The sequence below is a fragment of the Astatotilapia calliptera genome, chromosome 14 (genome assembly GCF_964374335.1).
Source record: "Astatotilapia calliptera chromosome 14, fAstCal68.1, whole genome shotgun sequence".
NCBI lineage: Eukaryota > Metazoa > Chordata > Actinopteri > Cichliformes > Cichlidae > Astatotilapia > Astatotilapia calliptera.
The window spans coordinates 15,139,861-15,155,900 of record NC_137435.1 but is presented as its reverse complement, the minus strand read 5'-3'; the positions used below and the strand labels follow the sequence as shown (position 1 = coordinate 15,155,900).

The 16,040-nt window shown below is 39.3% G+C and overlaps 1 protein-coding gene across 1 annotated transcript in view; it reads right to left on the bottom strand.

Annotated features, from left to right (window-relative positions):
* The window catches only part of dhx36 (DEAH (Asp-Glu-Ala-His) box polypeptide 36), a 30,459-nt gene extending 14,419 nt beyond the window's left edge, over nt 1–16,040 (bottom strand). The window contains exons 1-13 of the mRNA XM_026193728.2: nt 15,895–16,040; nt 15,503–15,795; nt 10,977–11,134; nt 10,721–10,828; nt 10,386–10,587; nt 9,648–9,686; nt 9,322–9,492; nt 8,205–8,284; nt 5,904–5,978; nt 5,047–5,213; nt 4,857–4,938; nt 4,629–4,769; nt 3,183–3,288 (exon numbers count right to left, since the gene is read on the bottom strand). Of these exons, the coding sequence (XP_026049513.2) occupies nt 3,183–3,288; nt 4,629–4,769; nt 4,857–4,938; nt 5,047–5,213; nt 5,904–5,978; nt 8,205–8,284; nt 9,322–9,492; nt 9,648–9,686; nt 10,386–10,587; nt 10,721–10,828; nt 10,977–11,134; nt 15,503–15,757 (1,584 nt within the window). The 5' untranslated portion in view covers nt 15,758–15,795; nt 15,895–16,040. The remainder of the gene's footprint in view (nt 1–3,182; nt 3,289–4,628; nt 4,770–4,856; nt 4,939–5,046; nt 5,214–5,903; nt 5,979–8,204; nt 8,285–9,321; nt 9,493–9,647; nt 9,687–10,385; nt 10,588–10,720; nt 10,829–10,976; nt 11,135–15,502; nt 15,796–15,894) is intronic.

The following is a 16,040-nucleotide window of genomic DNA, read 5'->3' as shown; positions in this document are numbered from 1 at the left end:
CTTCTAGGCCTTGGTTTCCCCAACTTTTTAATTAAAGCTAATTATTATCCCCAGTTCTCAACCACTGGCACTCACATGGGACTGTATGTATGTTAAAGTCTCTGCATGTGTATTTGTGAAAAAGATGAAGGTCGGCTGCCTAGCTACAACCTGACAAATTACATGCATCCAGGAAGAAACACACTCTAATTAATTCTAACTAAAAATTAAGTGACAGTACAGTACAGTAAGCTCTGGAGAGTCTACTCTATGACAGCACACACAAACACACACAGCAAACCACCCACATACAGTTGCACCCAGCAGGCATTCATTAATGCCTGTATGTTAAACCCCTAGGTGTATAATCACAGAACCCTGCAACATAATTAACCAATCATCACAGTCAAAAGCTCAGCAGATGGCCCATATCCTTGGTTCAGATTACCATCATGGTGAATCAGCCAGTTCTCTCACAGCCATTTGACAACGCCACAACAAATCAGCTGGTTGACTGGCTCAGTGTGGCCGTGACTGATGGAGATACAGCTTCATATGGGAAAGTATAATTATTCTGTCTGCCTCTGTTAGTCACTCCATGTTCTTCTTCTTTTTCACTCTCTTGTTTGTTTATACATCCAAAACTATTTTACTTCATTCAGTCATAGCACTTAACTTTTTAAAATGGTAGTAAACTAATCATTCTTCTCTCATTAATAGTAGTCTACCCTGAATCGCCTCCTGGTCAGCAGGGGGGATTTCTGTGGAGTGTGCATGTCTCCCTGTGCCTGTGTTGGCTTTCTTTGGGTGCTGGCTGTAAATTATAGACGCTAAACTGTCTCTGTAGGTTTGTGTCTTTGTTTGTCTCTCTGTGTTAGATCTGTGATGGACAGACGACCTGTATAAGGTGTACCCTGCCCTTGACCTACAGTGGGGAAAAAAAGTATTTAGTCAGCCACCGATTGTGCAAGTTCCCCCACTTAAAATGATGACAGAGGTCAGTAATTTGCACCAGAGGTACACTTCAACTGTGAGAGACAGAATGTGAAAAAAAAAAAAATCCATGAATCCACATGGTAGGATTTGTAAAGAATTTATTCGTAAATTAGGGAGGAAAATAAGTATTTGGTCACCTCAAACAAGGAAAATCTCTGGCTCTCACAGACCTGTAACGTCTTCTGTAAGAAGCTTTTCTGTCCCCCACTCGTTACCTGTATGAATGGCACCTGTTTGAACTCATCATCTGTATAAAAGACACCTGTCCACAGCCTCAAACAGTCAGACTCCAAACTCCGCCATGGCCAAGACCAAAGAGCTTTCGAAGGACACCAGGAAAAGTATCGTAGACCTGCACCAGACTGGGAAGAGTGAATCTACAATAGGCAAGCAGCTTGGTGTGAAAAAAATCAACTGTGGGAGCAATCATCAGAAAATGGAAGACATACAAGACCACTGATAATCTCCCTCGATCTGGGGCTCCACGCAAGAACTCATCCTGTGGGGTCAAAATGATCATGAGAACGGTGAGCAAAGATCCCAGAACCACACGGGGGGACCTGGTGAATGACCTGCAGAGAGCTGGGACCAAAGTAACAGAGGTCACCATCAGTAACACACTACAACGGCAGGGAATCAAATCCCGCAGTGCCAGACGTGTTCCGCTGCTGAAGCCAGTGCATGTCCAGGCCCGTCTGAAGTTTGCCAGAGAGCACATGGATGATACAGCAGAGGATTGGGAGAATGTCATGTGGTCAGATGAAACCAAAGTAGAACTTTTTGGTATAAACTCAACTCGTCGTGTTTGGAGGAAGAAGAATACTGAGTTGCATCCCAAGAACACCATACCTACTGTGAAGCATGGGGGTGGAAACATCATGCTATGGGGCTGTTTTTCTGCCAAGGGGACAGGACGACTGATCCGTGTTAAGGACAGAATGAATGGGGCCATGTATCGTGAGATTTTGAGCCAAAACCTCCTTCCATCAGTGAGAACTTTGAAGATGAAACGAGGCTGGGTCTTCCAACATGACAATGATCCAAAACACACCGCCCGGGAAACAAAGGAGTGGCTCCGTAAGAAGCATTTGAAAGTCCTGGAGTGGCCTAGCCAGTCTCCAGACCTCAACCCCATAGAAAATCTGTGGCTGGAGTTGAAAGTCCGTGTTGCTCGGCGACAGCCCCAAAACATCACTGCTCTCGAGAAGATCTGCATGGAGGAATGGGCCAAAATACCAGCTACTGTGTGTGCAAACCTGGTAAAGACCTATAGTAAACGTTTGACCTCTGTTATTGCCAACAAAGGTTATGTTACAAAGTATTGAGTTGTATTTTTGTTATTGACCAAATACTTATTTTCCACCCTGATTTACGAATAAATTCTTTACAAATCCTACCATGTGGATTCATGGATTTTTTTTTCACATTCTGTCTCTCACAGTTGAAGTGTACCTCTGGTGCAAATTACTGACCTCTGTCATCATTTTAGGTGGGGGAACTTGCACAATCGGTGGCTGACTAAATACTTTTTTGCCCCATTGTATAATAGCTGGGATGGGCTCCAGGCTCTAGATAAGCAGCTGAAGTATGGACATATATTTTTTCATAATAACCATTTTACCACTTCCTAGAAAAGCTACTGGGCCAGTAGTTACAAAAATTAAAACTTTCTACTTTCAAGTCACACAGGTGACACTGTATTCACAAAGCTAACAACTGTGCACTGAAATGATGCCGACATCCAAAAAGGAAAGTTAACCAGAACTGGAAAAAGAAAAAAGGGAATGGAGGTGCAGCGGGAGAGCATCTGTTCAATCACTCATTAGCAGAAATTTGCTGCCAGGATCTGTGTCATTTTCTCTGATCTAATGTCTGTGTTTGGCAGCTAGCCCGCCTGCTCCCTCCATCTGCTCCATCTAGGAATGTACTGTACTTTGCCAGCCTAAGAGTCTCCATTAACTATTAGTTTCCATTTAATATCAAGCCACCTTTCACATAGGCAACTTTTTGTCAATGATTAAAGAACATGATGTCCAAAAATGACAATATTCAAAGGCAAGCTCCTGTTACAGAAACATTCATTTTGACATTTTCATAAAGTACAAATTCAATTTGTTGTTGTTGTTTTTTTAAATAAAACGCATAGTCTAGAATTTGGCCAATTTATGCCAGCTGCACTCAAACCACAACTAAAAGGTTAGACTCACCTCCTCATTGAGCACAATATAACGAATTAGTGCCAGAATTAGGTCCAGATCAATCTTCTCATCTCTGTCTAATATCTCGAGAGCCTCAATGGTTGTGTCAGAGTACCTGTAAAACACAGGACATGGACATGGCAACATAAGTGCTCCTGCTCTCCCCTTACTTGTTGCTGGAGGTGTCACACGCTGTAATATGGCTACAACAGGTTTATAAATATTTTCACATGCTATGCTTTAGTGCAAAAATGCAGAATAGCTTTGAGTTACAGTTGATACTTTTTCTTTGTTGTGGTAATAGCACTGGTGATCAGTAACATATTAATAATTGGTTCCTTTGTCTTTTTTTCCCCTTTAGAATGAGAAAAAGAGAAACATCTGTGTCGTGTTCAACTATAAAAGCAGTATTTCTGTTTTTTAAAAAATGTATTCCAGTAGGTCTTAATACAAAAATGTGTTTTATGTTGAAACCATTTGAAATCACCAGAAAACTAATTTTGCAAGCACACCGACAGTGTTCAAAGTAATATTTCTGCCTAGTTACACAATAGACTGGATGCCATGTTGTGAATTTAGGACTTAATTATTTTTTAATAACAAAACTAAACACTGGCAAAACAAACCAAGATTGAATATGCCAAGACATTTAAAAAAATATTTGTTAATATTACGCTATTTTATAAATGATCGGGCTCCTCAGTTCTCAGTAATATTGTGATTCTTCTTAAAGCTTTCAGTTCAGTAAGACAAAGCATTTTGGAAACTTCAAGTGTTATTACAAGAATTCTCACTTGAGAAAAATAGCCTTTTCTGTTCAGGGTATCAACATATCGAATTCCTTACCTATAGTATTCAAACTGGATCATGTCCAGGATTACTTTAAAATTAAACTGAAATAGTTTTTGAAGTGGAATCCAGTCACGTAGACATGAACAATCTTCTGTCTCCTGTTTAGAGCCTCTGTTGTTATATTGCAGGTGTGTCTAGTGGCATCTTATCTCCATTCTGTTGTGTTGTGGGATTGTCTTAAAAATTTTAAAGCAGTTATTAGAGAGAAATTTGCACCCAAAAAATTTAGTAAGTGTCAAATTGGCAAAGCAAAGTCCTTCACAGCTGTAATTATGTTTTGAACAAAAGCAACTAAGCTACAGTGTTGCTGTGTCTGTACTAAGCAGACCTTGGAACTGTCTGTGATGGTGCACTTTAATTGTAGCTGTGTTTATGTAACAAATGCATCAGACATCAGTTTCAAGCACTCATCTTTCTCTTACTGTTTGTAGATCAAAACCATAATTCTCTATATTTAATCTTCATTAAATCAGAACTTTAAAAGAAATGTATTTACTCAAAACTACGAGTCTCACAAATCCTCCTGCTTCCTACCTAAAAAAACCCCAAAAAACTGGCAGCTGTTCTTCCAATTTAAGTAGCCTGATTTTCTCACCAACTCACCTGCCCTGTAGTGTTCGTGCGTAACATGGCCAGCTTTCCTTGTATTCAGCCTCTTTCTCCTCTTTCTCAGGTCTGGAGTTTCGCCCCTGCCAAAAACCTCTCTTCCATGAGGGGCGACGGTCCTGATTCTGGGGGCGATACCTAGCAGAGAAACCCAGCCTAGTTTATACGAGGTCCCAATGTGTCTTTGTGCATGTACATGTGTGTTTGGTAGAAAAGTGGTTCTACCTGGTCATCTCTATAATGTCCTCAAGTAGGAACTCCTCCACTGGGAACGTCAAACCAGGAATGTGGATCATTGGGCAGTTGTCTAAACCGAGAACAAAACCGTGAGCGGCGAGAAAGAGGAACAGCTCAACTTATTAGAACTGCAAAACTTTTGCTGACAATTTGGTGAAGAAATTAGTGAGCTACACACCAAAATATTGGGAAAACTTCTCTGCGTTGAGCGTGGCACTCATGAGAATGATCTTAAGGTCATCTCGGAGGTTGAGTAAGTCCTTTACAATGATGAGCAAAACGTCTGATTGCAGGTTTCTCTCATGGATTTCGTCCAGCACCAGGTGACTGATACTCGACAACAATCTGACAATAAAAGCAAAAAAGGTGAGCAATTTTTTATTTTTTTTTGCCTTTTTCTGTCTAAAGAGTTAAAAAAACAAACAAAAAAAACCAATATTGGTTGACTTTTTTTCTTCTTTTTACAAATTCTCTCTTGTTTCTCTTTAAAGATCTTACAAGTTTCAATTAATGGTACTACATTTTTAAGTACTTTTAAGTGAGATTTAAATTATTTAAAATAATTTCACAAGGCACAGACGTTACCCAAAAATAATTTTTTTAGAAAGTATTTAACAGAGCTACAGTCCATACAGACGTCCACTTGTAAGCAAAGTGATGTGCGAATTTAGCTTAACACCAAAAATGCAGTTTAGTCAGAAAAGGGTAGCCCTGAAATGACTCACTAGAGTCGTGCTAACGAAAGAGCATGAAGTGAGACAACAAGGAAAAGCTGGCACTTTCACTTAGTCTGTATTTCTTTTTCTGAAGGCACTTAGAATGCAAAGACGAGCATGGAGGAATGAGTCAACAGAAAATGGGGACCCATACTAATGAATCTTCCACAAACAGTAGCGTCAACCCCAAATCAATGGGGACAAAACAGAGTGACAAACAAAGGAATGGCTGGAGTGGAGATATAGGGGAAAAAGCAGAGAAGATGTACAGGGAAAAGATGTATACAGGATGAGAAGGCAGAGGTGGAAGCAAACTCACGGGTCTGAGCGAAGCCACTGAAGAATAATGCCTGTTGTACAGTACAGGATCGAACCTTGTCTCCTTGGTAACCGGCTGGAAAATGGGAGAAAAAAAAAAGAAAGAAAAAGATACTCTTACATCTGTGCAATTTAGAAAATTTAAAGTAAGGTCACCAAAATAAAAGCAGGACTTCTCTGAGAAATGAACTTAGGTTTTGTAACAGTTAACTGTGTTGCATTTCCACTATTTTTGCTACTTTACTTTAAATAAGCACCACTTTTATGTTTAACCTTTACATAGAAGTGAAAATAAAATGTTGCTGATACCAAATATTATACTACAATATGTAACGGAATTGTAGTATGCTACAGTGCACTACAGTAAGAAGATTTATCCATGCTTTGTTTATGTACTAATGCTGAAAGGTTTATTCAATTAATTACAAAATAGCTTCTCTTATTTTAAAGTTATCACTGTAGGAACTGCCTTTCATATGATATCTGATAAAACAAAATTCATTAACAACTGAGCCTTCTAAAAGGGTTTGTTGTATAACTGATGCAAGATTAATGTGCCAAGAAGAGGAGACTAATTACACGATATAATATTCTTTTCTTTTTTTGTGAAGCCTGAAGTCCAAAGAATTAATGTATATTTCACAAAAATCAAAAGAGAGTAAAACCAGCAAAAGCACCACGAAAAACAGTGAGTCTTCTGGACTGGTATATAAATACAGAGCAACATGTATCAATGGCAAGACATTCATAGTAGAATACAGTTGTAACCACACATTTCTATACTGTAGTATTGCAGAGCAACATGTTCACTGCGTATTTATTCACAAATACTCTGGATCCTGTTTCACAAACACTCTAGCACTGACACAGCTGGCTGCTTTACCTGGCTGTTACCCAAACCTTGCACATAGTGAGAAGATTCTGTCACCTTCATTTTCATCAGTGACTGTGAGTAGTGGATTAACCAACATGACTTTGGCAATGATAGCCTATGGAGTGAGTACTGACTACTATCAGTAAGCTAAATCAATTGTGAAAAATCAGCCAGTAAATAACAAGCAGAATTGGGTATTTTATTATAGAAAAATATCCAATAGAAATCAGCATACTCCCCTATTGTATAAATCACTGTTCGCTCAGGCTGCACAACAGCAAATTGCTTTTGTTAAATTCTTGCTGCAGATGTTTAATGTGTGTGTTTTTAAGAAAAATCATTTTATGGCGTTCATTAACCCACACATTTCATGTATCCATCTTGAGTCCTTTCACCAAGTCTATGTAGACTATGTATACATAAAAAATATAACACGCTGTAGATCTCATGCAGAACATCTGAGCTCAGTAAGCTTTTAATTTAAATATTAATGAGCTATAACATATGTCATGTGTTAAAACTGCTAACTATGTCAAAATCTGTGTTTAAGATGTCTAAATCTGTTCCTACTCTGATCATGCTGGCTGATATCACCAACTTCAGTCTAAACCACAAAGCCTCAGCTGTTACCGCCAACCTTGAAAACAGCAAGCTCAGTCTGAAATAGACAGACGTAATCAGGGAGGGAAATAAAACAGTCTGATTTCTGCAACAGCGCTCCCATCAATTTAACCTGCTGTGGCTGGACTCTTAACCATATCAGATCTAGGGGAAATGAGCTTTCTAAACATAAGTATTGCTTTTGGTTTCTTAGCCTCTAAACCAATTACAGAATGTCAATTAAATATACAGTGAGCCTAATTTCACCTTCATACAATCCCTGGCCACTTTGTTAGGCATGACTGTTCAACTGCTTGTTAATGCAAATATCTAATCAGCCAATTAGATATTTGCTCATATAGTAGCAACTTAATGCATTCGGGCATGTAGACATGGCCAAGAGAGCAACTATCTTCAATGGACAGCAAATGGTCAGAAAAAGATAATCCAGTAAGCAGCAGTTCTCTGGGTGAAAATCCTTAGCTGGTCAGAAGAGAAAGGCCAGTCTGCTTCGAGCTAATACGAAGGTAAAAGTAACTCAAATAAAATAAAAAAAGAGCATCTCTGAAAGCACAACAGGTCAGCCTAAAACTGATGGGCCACGAGTGCCACTACTCTCTTGGTTCAGAACAGGAAATTGAGGCCACAATTCACAGCAGCTCATCAAAATTAGAAAACGGAAAAATGGAAAATCTTTGTCTGGTCTTTCTTAAACATCCTAAACATGACAATGAGTTCACTGTAGTCAAATGGCCTCCACATTGACCAGATCTCAAGTTTCAGGAGAAAGAATTTTAAGCATGAGCACTTCTCGAAGGTGTTGTGTACCTCTGCAGGCGGATTTGGTAACCACATGAATTCCCATTCCCAACACTTTCTGCCCTCTCAGCCGCTACACGCTCTGCAACCTGATAGGAAGAGCACACACACACAAATAGGATTTAAGAGGAGAGACAGCATTGTATTGCAAAAAAGTAATAATTTCTATATGAGCGATGCCAACATTTTGCTGTATGCAAATGCATCGCATTATTTTTATGTCATCAAAGTAACAACCAGTTGTTATGTTTAAGGGGCAATTGCTTTTTCGAACAGGGCCATGCAGGTTTTAAGCTTTCCCCTTATTAAAGAAAATCATCACTCAAGTTCTGCATTTTGTATTTATGAAATATAGCTCAGGGAGTAGAGCAGATCATTCACTAGTCAGAAAGCTGGTGGTTCGTTCCCTGTTTACTCCAGTCTGCATGCCATAGTATCCTTGGACATAGAAAGCACTTAGGTGAATGAGACATGTCATGTAGGCTTGTGTAGAGTAGAAAAGGGCGATGTAAGGAAACAGTGCATTTGCCATTTATTTATTCAATATAAATATGCAAGAAATCAGGAAGGAGACAAATATTTTCCACAATAAAAAGATTTTAAAAATATATCCATATCTTTTTTTAATCAAACTAATTATTTTGTCCTTTTATTTCATTGTTTAATTTTAGTTAAGTGTGGAAGTTTGTACTTTGCATTCATTCACAGACAGATCACATTCTTTCATAGGTTCTCTACTGTTATTGTGTGTGTGTGTGTGTGGCTGGACTCATGGTGCTGTGTTTGTGTAAATTTGCACTGCTCTCTGGCTCACAGTGACAAAGGTTCTTAGTATTTAACCTATGCAGTGGCTTAGAGGCACATGTGCATGCACTCTTATTAACAGCTAACACTGAACAGTGATGCCTCTATGCATAAGCCTAATTCTGATTGGTTATAAAGACACATTTGATGGCAGAGAAGCTAGCCTTGGACAGAGAACCAACAGGTCTGCTAGGAATCAAAAATGACTGCCTGACCTATCCCATAGAGAAGCAGCATAACAGAAGCATTGCCATGGCAACCACATTAAAATCAGTAGGCACACAACAACATATAATCCTTCAGAGGCCAGCAGAGTACATACCGAGATGGCACTGATGCGTCGAGGCTGTGTGCAGACCACACGGCACATTGAGCCCATGCCTCTGTTGATATAGTCATCCAGGATGAACTGAGTGACCTGAGTGGTTTTGCCACATCCTGTTTCCCCACTCACCACTAGGACACGGTTAGAATTGATCAGCGTTACCAGCTCCTGAGATCAGGAGGTTGAAGAGGAGTGATTTACAGATGAGGCAGGAAAGCAAACAATAACAAAAAAATAAATAAATCAAATCTGAAAACCAGTAATGAAGTCTTAGCAGAACTAGTGATTCATGATAAAAGCACATTTGCATGTGAAATACTTGCCTCTTTTTTCCCATAAGATGGTAGTTTTTCCCTGAATTTCTGAAGACAAAAAGAACAGATGAGGAGTAAAATAATGAGATAAAAATTCAATAAAATTAGGAACAGATACTTTAAAAAGAAAAATTCCATAATGGGAACAGTCCTAGCACATTAGAAGTTATCCAATTCTAATAACCAAAGATAAATACTGACTCTGCGCAGTACCTCACTAATACAGTGGTAACCACTTGAAATGATGTAGCATGATAACATTATGATAAATTGATTGAATACTTGGTAAGAAGACTTTTCCATTACACATCATCTTGTACATAAATTAAACTTTGCACACCTATTTCCACAGTAAAATTTTGCACTAAACAATTTAAATGTATAAATATAATAAACATTTACTTATTTACACAAACATAAACAAAAGCTACTTACATACAGCCAATGCAGCAATGCATTTGGGCAACATTCTTTTTTTTTTTTTTTCCCCAAACATAGAACCTTTCAACTGAATGAAACCCATTACTTTTTATTTTTCTTATTAAAAACACTAATTAATTAATTAAATTGGACTTTTGGACATTAAATGACAACAAATGACTAGTATAGTAGTAATGTTGTTATCTAAAGGCACTAAACATGCTAAACTACCAAAAAAATCCCACCTTGTCCCCACCTTAGCTATTTTAATAAATATGTTCATGCTAGAAACTTAAACCTAGATTTTATACCACTGAAAACTCTTACCAGCATTTCTTTGTACTTTCCATCTGATTTCTTACTCTGCAGATCTCTCTTCAAGTAGTCATCCAGGGACCTGTCTCGGACTACTTCTTGATGTAAGAACTCCAGATCCTTATCTTTAATAACTGGTTTCGCCGCCTCCTCTTCCTGATCTTCTTCATCCCATTGATCTGGCGGCTCATCTTTAACCGCTGTTGTAGAGTGACTAGAAGAAAAAAAAAACATTCAGCGGTATAAACATCCAATATTACCTGGAAAACCTTACATTACTATTTGTTCTGCAGAATTTCTAAATGATTTAAAAAAATAAAAAATCACACATTTTTACACAAAGTTACCTTTGTGATTTGCCAGTTGCTTTCTTCTGGCCTGGACTACCTTCTTCTTCCTCCCATTTGACCTCAGTCTTAGTTTTTTCCTCTTCAGGCAAATCCCCATCAAAGTAACTAATGATGATAAACACACTAAATTAGTCATGATGTCAGCAGTCAAAGGGGAAGAAATAACTGAAATTTTACTATTCTGTCTAGCTTTCCTACTAATTCATTATAAGTTAGTAACGACAATTGATAAAGCTATACAAGCCTCTCTCACCAGTGGGCACTATCCCTGGCAGCTGTTTGCCAGCTGTCAGAGGTCGAGGCTCTTTCATCCCTGCGGCCCCTTTCTGGGCCGAGCTGGTCATTCTGGACAGAGTTAAGCAGTTTGGTAATGTGTTGCTCTCTTGCCTCATCCATCTGGACCACTGCCCGCTGCACAAGCAAATGGGAAAAGGAAAGTTAGCTATGACCTTGCAACAGTGTTTTTCCAAATTTCCCTTTATACCACTGAAAAAGAAAATACTACTCATTAACACTTTGAAGACAGGGACCTGTCTCAGACTAATTCCTGATGTAAGAAGATAAATATGTAACAGAAATACTTACTGTTGTAGATGTAGTTTTGAATTGTGCTGTGTAAGTAATCCTTTTTTTTTTTTTAAACACAATGACAGATTGGATATTTATTCAGTATATAATGATGGTGGTGGTGGTGTGTTTGTATTATTAGTATTATTATTAATAATATTTTATATATAATTATTACCATTCTTATATATTGTACAAGCAACTGTCTGTTAACCAGCAGGGGAAAATGTGACTTACTGCCCATGTTCAGATCAGTGTGAATACTTTCTGTGCACACAGTGAGCAATTTTCCAATCAGCTTCCCACACTTTGATGTGCTCAAAGATCTGCTCCTAACAGGCAGGGGCAGATCTAGAAGGGTGGCATGGGGTGGCAAGTGCCACCCTAAAATGATCCCTTGCCACCCCAGTTTTGCATATGACAGTGTTGTTAATTACAATACGATAGCATTAACAGTTTGAGCGTAGTTACAGTCAACAGTGAATATAAATGCTAAAACTGTATATATTGCATAGTGTCCCCCCGCTCCACCATTAACAAATGGTTCAGCCCACAACAGGACCGGCTTTTTCCTTGTTTTCAGTAGCAAGCGATGCTTATGATTGTGCCAGAGCACATTCTGAACAACACCATGGGAATTTCGGATTTTACACAGGTGGGTGGATGTTACACTCTGGAAATGGAATGAAGGTGAGTGTTATGAACCCCCTGTGGTCCACCGACACGCTGCACCTCTAAATCACATGACTATTTTAAGCTGACATAGCAACAAGTTGCAGCCACGCTGGGTCTCTATTTCAGCCCACATTGAAAGTTTGGACTTCAAAGTTTTTAAATTTTAATTACAGGCCAGTAAATCCAGAGTTACAGTAATATATATAAGCCACGCTTTTTTCTAAATACTGTCGTCACGTTTGTGTGTGTGTGTGTGTGTGTGTGTGTGTGTGTGTGTGTGTGTGTGTGTGTGTGTGTGTGTGTTTTAAGCGTTTTGTAAGGACAGCGCGAAAACAGTAAAGAAAGGAAAAAAGCCACCTCTTTCCTATCGCTGGAAATATGTACCATGTCGACCAATTTAAAAAAAAAAAAGTCAACACGTGGGATTTGGTTGTTTAGGAAGAGGGAAAAGTTTTAGGAGTGACGGTAACGGCAGCGAGACAGAGCGAGCAAGGGAGAGAGAGAGACAGCGAGTTAGAGAGAGTTTTAGATTTGTGACGTTTAGTGTGGAGTGTATACTTAGTGTGTTGGGTTGTCTTGTGTAGTTCTGCATTCTGTTGTGTAGTCGTTTTGTTTTGTGTGTCAGTGAGGGCACTAATGAATTTCACAAAGGCACATTGCAGTGTAAACACTGTCACTAAGTAGAAAACCAGCGGAGTGATACACCTGGGCCCTATTTCAGGAAGCCGGTTTAGTGCAAACTCTGAGTAAGTATACCCTGAGTTAACGAAAACTCTGGGTTTTCGGTTTCACAAAGCGAGTTTAGATTAATTCTGAGTGAGTTACTATGACGACACACTCCGTGAAGCTAACCTGCCCCCTAGCAGGTTTACTTCAACTAACCCTGACGTTCTCCGCCTCTTTGTCGGAAACCTGACTGTAGGAAGTGTCAGACATGGCGTGCCCCTTCCTTGAAGAGCCAGTAGATGTTGAAGCCCAAATTCTCCGCAGAGCTCTCCGCCGGGAGAGAGTGATTAGAGCGCGTTTGGACATTTTATCATTTCCTGATGATTTCCTGTGCGAACGTTACCGTTTCTCAGCACAATCTACAATTTATTTGAATAACATCCTCAGGCCATATATTGCTCATGTGACACATCGCGGACATGCTCTCAGTTCTGTACATATTATTTGTATCGCACTTCGGTTTTTTGCAAACGGGAGCTTTCTGTATAATATTGGTGACGCTGAGCACATTTCCAAGGCTACCGTCTGTCGGGCAGTCAGGAATGTTACAGTTGCACTGAAACGTCTCCTGTACTCGTTTGTGGTGTTTCCCGGTCATAGACCCACAAGATTTATCAAAGAGGGATGCCACAAAATTGCAGGTAGCAGGATGAACAAAACTTAATCCATGATGTGGTGATACTTAAACTACTGCTTAAATTTTACATTTATTTTCACAGTTCCCAGGCGTGATTGGCTGTATAGATGGCACTCACATTCCAATCATTGCTCCTTCAGTAAATGAAGGAGACTATGTGAACAGGAAGTCTTTCCACAGCATTAATGTGCAGGTACATAGTTCCCTGTAGCCTTTCAAATTAACAAATTATTTCATTATAGTAATGGATGCTAATTTGTGTTCTCTGCACTGTGAAGATCATATGTGATGCTGCCAACATTATCACAAATGTGGAAGCCAAGTGGCCAGGCTCTGTGAGTGGTGGTGGTGGAGGACCCCCACCTGTTTTTCGGGCCTCCGCTTTTTTTCTAGTGGCCATAACGGGTCACATTTGAGCATACAGAGTAAGCAAATATGTACTTGTAATGCTCAGATAATTTCAATAAGTGCTTACAGAGGGGAAATTAATGTAGCCTCTAACTGCAATTGATTTACATCGGACAAACAGACACTATGGCTCATAATACAATTACACCTTACCTGTTTGGACTATATTTTTATATTTCATTTTTACTTGCTGCCAGGAACGTTTGGGGCCTGTTGGGTTGCACCTGCACTCACATCACATCACAAAATAAAATGTATGAAATAAAAAATAAAATATAATAAAATAATGTGTTAAATGGGTGGGAAATCCCTAGATCAATGTTTAAATTAACACTCACGCATTGACATGCTCCCTTTCTTTTGCAGCTGAGCCTGTGTTACTTTTTTTCTGCAAAATTTGCATGTTATCGGCATATACTGCCATCAGAATTTCGGCCTCAAGCGCTGTAAAATACATTGACCGCGCCTTCTTTCCCTCCGTCTCCATGGTGACTCGCTTAATCTGTGCTCCACTAATCAGGGCTTTATGTATCCTCGTGCGCGCGCTTAATTTGGGGTTAAAGCAACTCCGCGTTGACTGAACTAATTGTTATCAGCCTTTCTGAAACCGAATATTCCGAGTTGGACAGTTCGGGGTTACTCAACCCTGAGTATCGTTTTTCACTCTGAGTTTTCTAAACCGGCTTCCTGAAATAGGGCCCTGCTGTCAGGCCTGCAGATTTATCCGTGCTGCTCTCCTGTCTTTTGGTGGACAAACTTTTTTTTTTTACTGGCACACATCATTTGTGGGGCATCTTATTGCGAAACCTGATTGTTCTCTCATTTTAGTTTTAGTAATATTTTTAAATGGTTGCATAAAATGAAAAAAAAAACAGCAGGTGTATTGGCTGCATTTTTAGATAAATAGTTGTATACATTTACAAAATGTACAATTTATATTTGCATTTCAGGTTATAAAAATTTACTCAACATGTCTGTGGTTTTTTTTACAGTAAAAAAAAAAATGCTACTAGGATTTCAAGTTATTTGTGTGATTTCAGATCAGTAATACTAATGCAGTATGTCAGTGAAAGAACAACTAAATTCAGTTGAGCTGAAAAGAATGACACCAAACAAGGCAAGGGGGAAAAAATAAAATGAAACACTTTGAGGGTGAAATACAAACATAAACTCAAAAGGAGTCAAAAACGGCTGTTGTATTACAGACCTCTGTGGGTTGATCCAACAAATCATGAAAAATTAGGTTTACATTTTTGTTCATGACAGTGCAGATTTCTGACATAATGTGTAATTTAAGCATCTAACAATGTGATTGTTTTCTAACAAAAAACAGTGTGAAACTTAAGTTAGACTTGTGTTTGTAAATGAACCGCCCCATGTTGTGTAGCTTTCTGGATTTTATACTTATTGGGCTACATATTTATTTATTATACAGGCTATACAGTACATACAATCAAAACTCACATGTTTTATGTAACTAAAGTGTTTAATTATGTGGACTACAGAGAATAATTAAGTTATAGAAAATATTTATATGAAAAATGTGTATACTTACTGCATTTAAGTCATTTTAACCATATGTAACCACCTGCATATGTGTTTGGGGGGGGGGGGCTTTGATTTTGCCACCCCATTTGATTTCTTTGCCACCCTCATGCCACCCTAAGAAAATTTCTCTAGATCCGCCCCTGCTAACAGGGTGACTGCAGTTATACAGACAGACCTTCCATGTTTACAATGAGCATGACTTCAAGCACAGTCCATACCGATCTCCGGTCAGCTTGCTTCCTCCTAACGGCTCCATATCTTGCGTACCACAGTCCAATCTCACGGCCCTTCAGGTGTGGAGGAGGACGGTCTCTTTGCCCACCTCCTCCCCGATCCGGGTCAAATTCGGACATGTTTCCTCTCGAGCCTCCTCCACCTCCCCTTTCCCATCTTTCTCTGCTGTCATCTCTGTGCCCGCGACCTCCTCTTCTACCTCTTCTTCCTCCTCCACCGCCGCCATATCCATAGCTCATGTTGCGGTTAGAGGCAGGCAACGGTAACGTCCGTTAACCTGCGTTCAATTAACGGCTTACAGCTACTCGCTAACCAGCAATATTCAGTGGATTTACGAACTAAATATTTCACTTCAAAAATATGCGGTGACACTCACGTAGCCACTGACAGTTGGGTTCTCGATAACTACACCCCAAACCTAAATTGCGCCCCTCTAACTCACTTATTAAACAACAACATCCCCTTGAAAAAGTGTCACATCCGAGATACTTGCTGTTTTCCGTCTGGCATGTCGCATAATAA